The sequence below is a fragment of the Polyodon spathula genome, chromosome 21 (genome assembly GCF_017654505.1).
Source record: "Polyodon spathula isolate WHYD16114869_AA chromosome 21, ASM1765450v1, whole genome shotgun sequence".
NCBI lineage: Eukaryota > Metazoa > Chordata > Actinopteri > Acipenseriformes > Polyodontidae > Polyodon > Polyodon spathula.
Genome location: NC_054554.1, coordinates 26,667,004 through 26,675,773, shown reverse-complemented (window position 1 = coordinate 26,675,773; position 8,770 = coordinate 26,667,004). Strand labels below are relative to the sequence as shown.

The 8,770-nt window shown below is 35.7% G+C and overlaps 1 protein-coding gene across 1 annotated transcript; it reads right to left on the bottom strand.

Moving 5' to 3' along the window:
- Positions 1-1,919: 1,919 nt before the first annotated feature.
- Positions 1,920-8,615, bottom strand: LOC121296625. Its single transcript, XM_041222373.1, has 6 exons — positions 8,576-8,615; positions 7,157-7,186; positions 5,291-5,328; positions 3,631-3,760; positions 3,185-3,352; positions 1,920-2,836 (listed from the first exon to the last, which is right to left on the bottom strand). The coding sequence occupies exons 2-6, from the start codon at positions 7,163-7,165 to the stop codon at positions 2,129-2,131; spliced, it is 1,053 nt and encodes a 350-aa protein (XP_041078307.1). The 5' UTR covers positions 7,166-7,186; positions 8,576-8,615; the 3' UTR covers positions 1,920-2,128.
- Positions 8,616-8,770: the final 155 nt, after the last annotated feature.

Genomic DNA, 8,770 nt, shown 5'->3' with positions numbered 1-8,770 from the left:
TTGCAATGGCCACCAGTACCGTGAACGGTAATGCAGATTGAGATTGCCGCTGACTTTCTAAAGGTGGTACGTGTTGTGTTTTTTTTGTTTTTTTTTTTTCTCAACGAATGTTGAAAAATATAATTAATTATCCTGAGTAGGATTCTTCTATAGTCCTAAATATGTTTGACTTTAGACTCAACTTTATTTATTTATTTATTTAATTAATTTGATTATGCAGTGTAATTACAAATAATAAAACAGTGTGTTCACATTCATAAAACAAAATTCTGTTAAACTGTAGTGCAGTGCCCTCTAGTGTAAGGTGCACGTAATATCCAGTCACCCATTTTATAGTGGATCTCGGTTTGAGTTGCAAGTCGTTATATTTTTTCCTTCTATGCCCAGTAAACGTGTGTCCATTTTCCAGTAAGTTCAAGACCCTGAAACAAGTTTGAGACTTTTAAATTAAAACAAAGTCTCTAATTTTAAATTATTTTTTAAATTAATGTTTCCCTTGCACACCCCTATATTTTAGTACAATATGTGAAAAATATGGTAAAATTGCAATAAAGTAAAATGTGGACGTAGATCAGTTTTCTAACTGCCATTCCAATGGGTATGGGAAAGCAGGTGATTGTCCAGACTTTAAATGATTTTTTTCATTAGTTTATTTGACAGATACCTTTATCCAAAGTGACTTACAGGTGTTACAGAGCAATAACAGGTTACAATGCAAAGACAATATTCAAATACAATGTACAGTAAGTGCAAATACTACTAGAATGGTTTGGGCTTAAAATGCATTTAACATATTATACCATATAATGTACCAATGTGTGTACAAAAAAGTCACCTGCATCTCTTGAGAAATTACACTAGTTAAAAAAATGTTGTATTTTAAAATGTAATATTTATACATATGTGCAGACAGTCTGCAATGTTGCCTCCCCTTATAAAAATGTAACAAAGCACAGTGAAAGCATGCTAAAGCATAGGTAAAGAATAGCAAGGTACACTAAAGCATGCTATTAAACATGGCATACCAGGGTAAACTATGGTAAATGCACAGTATGAGTATGGGAGAGCATGGTAATACTGCAGAAATACCATGTCAGTTTTGGTTTCAAAGCAGCCTGGTATAAGATACAGACACGGTCAAGTACTTGGGGAAAGGCTGAATCTTTAATAAACCAGAGACGCTGCAGCTGATAGGCACAAAAAACCCTGCTGTTGTCACAATATATTCTATATACTGGCAACAGCAGCACCCAACTTGGCGTAAGCTATTTCTAACAAGAGTTACAATATTATAAAGCTTATCACTCATTTTTAGTTTTACTTATTTAAATTTCCCAGTATTGATACACCAAATAACATCCAGATTACAAATTTCCGAAACCAAGTGCATTTCTTTCCAGGGACGCATTGCATCCACAAAATACCGTTTAAACATCTTTTTTTTTTGTTTTATTTTTTTGGTACAAAAATATACACGCAAACCCTAAACAACTACCACAACAACCTTAGAAAAGGTTTAAAGCAACTTGATGTTGATGACTGCAAGCATTGTAGGGGAATTCAGATGGTTAGGGTTGCAAAATGAGTAAACCAGGAGAAAACAAAAGAAAAACAAAAGAAAACTTAGCCCCATTTAACAAATGTCCAGCTGGCACCATTTTTTATGAAATGTATTTCTCTGAACATCTTCAGCTAGTGCAAGTATTGTCTTGGGGCAGCCCAAGTAGGTAAGATCTTTTTTGCAGACTAATTACAACAATTAACCCTACCTGCTCCAGAAAGTATAATAGCATCATCAAAACCACATGCACAGCTATAACAAAAGTGTTGCATCACCTAGAATTTTAGGATTGAGAAATAATTAAAATAAAACAAAACTATATGAATATATGAACATAATTTTGATATTTTATTTAACAAATAAGTCTACCTGAAGCCAGTATTTCAATTTGTGTCCGTTTTTCGTTAAGTACTATGGAAAACTAAAAAGCTGTATGTAATTGAACATGTTAGCATAACATTAGTCAGCAGGTTTAGTTCCTTCTGTGGGGTGATCCATAGCTGTAGAATTTGAACCAGTGGGGATCAGGGATTAGCTTGATTTAAGGTTCGGACACAGATAGTGGAGCTAAAAAGGACTGGGAGGAGGTTTAAAGAACTGAAACTGAACCTCATTGCCATTAGTCACATAATATTTTTCTTCAAGCTTGCTGACCAGAATTTGTTTTGCCTTGTTCTGAACTGTAACTCTTTCAAGATTAGCTGGACTGTTGTTCTTAAGAATCTTTACTTGTTGATAAAGTTCTGGCTCTGCATTGAGGAGCTTGCTGAGAGATTCTGTTTCAGCACAGTTGCCGTAGGGCCATTCTGGCCATTTTGGTTCCTTATCAGTTTTGTATTGACAAGGCTTGAACGAAGGGCCTTGGAATATAGTAATGCATTTTTTGCATGGAGGTGTGCCGAAATAGTGGTCTGTTCTCCAATTTCTTTTAAAGGCGCTGCATTTTACTGTTTTTGGAAGCATGATGGCACCACCATTGTCTGCAAGGCTCACTGCATGAGCCACTGCTGCATTCCATGTTTCCAGACATGATACAGCGATCATGACCTCCTGCTCTACTTTCCCCTTGCAGGACAGGGACGCGCCGTAGAAGTTGTTTGACCTTTGTATGTTTGTCTTTTCATAATGGCAAATGCAGATGACAGTGGCCTCCAAAGTGTAATGGTTCTGATGTTTGGTATCAGGGTCGTGTTTTGACAGCTTCACGTCTTTCAAGAAAGCAACCAGACAGTCCATGACCTTGTTTTCATGCTGATTGTCTTTGATGTGCACAATCTGCATAAGGAAAAAAAACTGTCATTGGATTTGGTTGTAAAATGCTTAAACAGATTTTATTTAACAGAAATGTCCTTTTTTCAAGACTTACTAGAGAAGCAACAAATTAAAATCATGACAAACACACATACAGGTACATACAGTATTAAAAGCAAATGGAAAACAAACTGGTTGCAAAGGAAGGCACTGTAAATAATTTAGAAAGGAGATCCTGTGAGACAAGAAGAGATGGGTACCATAGACATGAAGAGAACTCCACTATAATTGTCGAATATGGCAAGTGGATCTGCCACAATGCTCAATGGAAAAAGCAGGATGATATAAACAAGTTTTCAAGTTTATACTGACCGCATCAAGTATGATGGAGAAAGGAGTGCGGGTCGGCAGGTGGGTTTTGTATTTCTCAAAAGGGTCTGGAAACATTTGTTGTAATTTGGATATTAGCCCATTAGTCTCAAAGAAATCTGTAGGCTCAATTTTGCGCATGTGGCCCAAAAAGAATATGCAGTGTAGCACCTGGTGAAGAGCAGAGAGACAAACAGACACTTCAGTTTACAGACAGCAAAGCTAACTAAAAACCTCAATATCTATTCACAAAGGATTAGCGTGCAACCAAAATAGAGGCACTACATACTGTATACGAGCCAAGTCAAGTGTAAACTGGGAACGATTCATAATGATATAATAAACCATCATATTCATTACACGGTTGTAAAATTGAATGCCATTTTGGGATGCTGTGGCTTTGCAAAGACATGGTCATTTGTTTCTATAGAATGCTTGTGCAACCTCACCTCAGTTGTGTATGCATGGAGGACTTCTGGTTGATACTTTTTGTAAAGGTCTACAAACTTCATGATGAAATAGTACCCATATTTCTTCAGGTCTTCTGCTTCTTTCTTTTTACGTAAAATAAATTCTCTTCTGAAACAGCAAGTGAAGTTATGTTCTAACTTCAGTCCATAGCCAGCTATGAGGCATGGGCCTCGGTTAAAATCATGCTATTCATTTTTTATTTACGCCCTTTTGCATGCTGCTTTTCTGCAAACAAAATGCTTTTCATGCCTCGTTGTGCATATAGTGCTCAAAAGTAAAACCTGAAAACCAAACCCTAAATATCCATTGTGGTGTATTTAGAAGCATTTGCCTTTTGCATTTGAAGTAAGTGGGACACTTCAAGGTTTATTTCAGACAGTGTGTGACATCTGCAAACAAAAAGCTACTTGTTTGCACTGTACAAAACCACACAAGTCCTGCAAATTTAGAACCTCAGGTACTCAAAATTCTATAATAGTATCTTATTCATAAAAAAAAAAAACCTGTTAAACCTTTGTATTTAAATAAACAATATATAATAATGTCCTCCACTCTTTCTATTAACGAAGGCCCTGTTCACACTATGCCTCTAAACTGTATTAGTTGCCTTTAAACCTGCTTCACAATGCTAAATACGGTTCGCGTCCACACTACACAGCGTTTAATACCATACTCGAGACCACTTCAGGGGGCTGTCTTCGAGTCCAGTTCTAAATTGGATCGCACCAGGTAGTGCGGTTTGGAGGAAGTGTGGATGCTGTAATACCAAACTACATTTTTTTTTTGTCTGTCCTCCAATATTCCAAAATGCTTATGATATGTTTGGCAAAATACTCAAACTAGTGGGAAAAAATAACAAAAGCACAACGTAAATTAGGAAACTGCAAAAATGAAATACGAGTTAAAAGTAGGATCAGGGATGAACAATTCATGTAATGTGTCAGCTCTGTTTGAAATAAAACTGAAATATTGAAATATGAAGGGAAAAACAAAGATTATTTTGGACTTAAGCACTTTTTCTGAGTTTAATTATGAAACAGAATCAGCTTTATTTGTTTAAAGGGATGTCACCTAAACAATAAAACCAAAAACTTCAAGCTCTGCTTGTGTGTGTGTGTGTGTGTGTGTGTACGTGTGCTCGCATTTACTTTTTCCAAAATATGTTTTATTTATTTTTAGCAATATGGACATCTGTTAATATTGGGCATAACATATTATTTTAAAATAAAATACAGTGCATGGTGGGATGCTATCGTATTAATTTCCACTGTTCATTGCACTGCTAGGAACTGTAACCAGACTATTCTCAGTGTGTGGATGCATTAAGCCTGACTAAACATTAAACAGTACTTTAGTGTGGATGCTTTGAGCTGGACTATTTAGAGCGGTTTTCGAGATTGGTTATGTAGTGTAGACAGGGCCTAAGGCAACACTCCGCTTCTGTACTAGGAGCCCATTTGAGGGCACCAGAAATCTGCATGAGCTACTCATCTAACCTATCTGCATGAGCTACTCACCTCACCTATCTGCACGAGCTACTCACCACACCTATCTGCACGAGCTACTCCCCTCACCTATCTGCACGAGCTACTCCCCTCACCTATCTGGCCATTTATAATGGAATCACATTTGAATTACCTTCTTGCTTCCAAACTGCGTTGGTCTCTTTCTTGGTTCTTCATGATTAAAAAATAACAACATAAATGTAATTAATTAGAAGCAAACAGAACTGAAAAAGCCCATCACCATGACCTACATCCAGTGTATGCACTTACTAAAATATTTGACACATACAGATGGGTAGATGACTTTACAGGTACATACAGTATGTGTCCCCAGGGGGAACAATAATATACATGTTTTACATGCACATATATATATATATATATATATATATATATATATATATATATATATATATATATATATATATATATATATATATATATATATATACACACACACACTGATGCACAATAAAAACACAACAGCTTAAGTTTTCCATCAATAGCTCATTGAGCAAATACATAATGTTATCTACATTTTAAATTGTGAGCAGATAGGTTTGTTGATTGTTTGAGTAGTATTGTTGTTCCTTGGATAACAAAATACTGAGCTCAAGTCATGTGATTTCATAAAAACACCAGTTGCTCAGTGTTTGGTATTTGAGGTGAATTAAAATTGCCCAAATTAGTTGATTAAGAATCTGTATAAATAGCCATTCCAGACATGATTTTAATTAACGCGAGCACAGCGAAAGCTTCGACCAAGCCATGCTTGAGTAATGAAGATTGCCCGTTGCCCAACGGCATGATTGAATGCGGCTGTGAGAGAAGTTGCCCTGAGAATGAGATGTTTTGCTTCAACAATCAGCAGACTAGTCCAGATAAACTGGCTCTGTGAAGGACAGGCTACATCCTGGAAGGCAGAGGGTCACCACACCGGCCCAGGACCGTCACATCCCACTGATCAATCTGTGTAATCATTTTCAGACTGCAGTGGCTACAGCACAACAAATTCCAGGAAGAACTAACCCACACATCAGCAGAATGACGTAGTCTGTAATTCGCCGTCTGCATGAAAATGATTTGTATGCTCGGAAGCCATTCAGGGGTTACATGTTATGAAATCTCTGTCTTCTATTGGCCAGAGAATATCTGAGGTGGCGGTAGAGAGAGTGACGGAGATGTCATGATGAGCGTTATGCTGACTGTTGTGCTGCCAACCGATGGGGCGATGGAAGTGTAATAATGTGGGGAGGAATCTCAACTTTAACACAAGAATGCCTTCAAGAAAACAATGTCGAGGTCTTTCCGTGGCCAGCTTTTTCTCCTGACCTGAGTCCAACAGAACATCTGTGGGACCAACTCGCCACTGCCATCCACAGGAGACAACCGCGACCAGCCAACCTTCGCCAGCTGGCTGCAGCTGCACAGGAAGGGCAGCGGAACATCCCACTGCAGTCTATCCAGAGGCTGATCAGGTCTATGGATCAACACTACTAGGATTGTGTTAATGCCCAGGCAGGTCATACCCGATACTAACTTTGTAATGTTTTCATTTTGACAGTGTGTCACGTTTCATATTGAAAACTTATCATGATTCTTTGATCTGTATATATATATATATATCAAACAAAATCATAACAGTAATATCTGTGTGTATATATATATATATATATATATATATATATATATATATATATATATATATATATATATAATGTGTGTGTGTATATGTTTTAAATATTTGATTAAATCCATTAGACCCGAGTGTTGCATTTCTTTTGTGCATCTGTGTGTGTGTGTGTGTGTGTGTGTGTGTGTCTATATATATATATATATATATATATATATATATATATATATATATATTATATATATATATATATAATATATATATAGTTTTGTATATTTCAAAATCAATAATAACATGTATTACCTGTGCCATGCTGGTGATCTTAATTCTAAACTACATTTCAAAACAATAATAACATGTACTTACCTGTGCCATGCTGGTGATCTTAATTCTACACTGCAGACAAAGAGAAAAAAGGATTTGTTCTTTAGAACCACCAATGACCACAAGTACAAATTGACCAATTTCCATCATGTTTTAATACCCTCAAGCAGCCATACTCATAAAGTTGTGTCCCGTTTTTCCTCGCTCTGCCTGAAAGTATTAATCGCTTTCTGTAAGAATGAGAATAGCTGTACCACGTTAAGTTCCCTGTCTACCTCCTTTATGTTTTTTATTTCCTTTTTTTTGTCTTGTCTACCAGGGGAAATTTATACCTCACAGAGTGCACACACACACACACACACATATATATATATATATATATATATATATATATATATTATATAATAATATATATGGACATTAATTATCCTTATAGTTATTCCGATTAACGACTTAGGTGACACAATCAATAGGTTTGCATCTCCCTTAACATTAAGCAAATTGATCCCATATACCATGCAGCCTTGAGATATATTATTACAAACTCGAGTTACAGTCCTCATCATTGTGTGTTATATGGTTTGGCTGTCTGGACCTCTTTGGGACTGGTATATGTTTTTATGCAAGGCTATTCTATGTAAGCTACCTCCATATATAAATGAATACTTTACAGTAACTACAGTCTTAGATCGCTCTTATTTTTGTATTTTACAGTTCCTAAAGTGCGTACAGAGGCTGCTAAAAGATCTTATTTTACTCCTTGGTCTTGGAATGAATTACAATCTAAACTTAAGTTGCAATGCCAAATAACTTTAGTACAATTCAAGAGTAAGCTGCATGATTATTTAATTGAGAGCTTGTTTTAAGTAGTTGATTATACCTGTCACTAATAGATTGTTTACTGACTTGAGTATGACTTCTGTTTTAGAAGTATTTTATTTCTGTATTTGTATGCTTGTATTGTAATGTGTTTTATTGTATTGCTGCTATATTTCTTGGCTAGGTCTCACTTGTAAAATGGGTTTTAATCTCAATGTGATTTCCTAGTAAAATAAAGGGTTAATAATATATTATAAAATCGTGAAGGAAGGGACGTTATTTTATTGTTCACAATTTATTGTATTACAGTTTATTGTTTACAAACTAGCGCGTAATCTAAATAAATAAAAAATTAAAAACACTCTCACAATATCCCTAAAGTTAAGCAGAGATATTATTTCAGAATTATACTTTCATTCACTGAAGAAGTTAAATTGAAGTTCTGAAAACGTTTAATAATGCACCGACGTTTCTTCAACTGTGAAAGATGTATTACTACACGGGTTCCTAAAAAGCATTTAAAAAAAACATGTTACTTTTCCCTCTTGTATGTCAAAGTATAGCACAGGATGAGAAGTAATGTAAATGAAGAGCTAGATCAACATTTACTTTAAATACAATACTGTAAAATACTGTACTTACAGACACCACTTCTTTCGCTCTGTTGGATATGAAAGAAATGAAGAAAACGAAACTTACCAATCCCTCTTCCTGAAGTGGGTGGATACCTTATACTGTATGAGTATTGTTGTTGTTGTATACGACAAACGAGTGAAAAAAAGAATTGTTACTTGCGGAAAGAAACTTAAATTAACACTGTATTGGTGTCACACATGG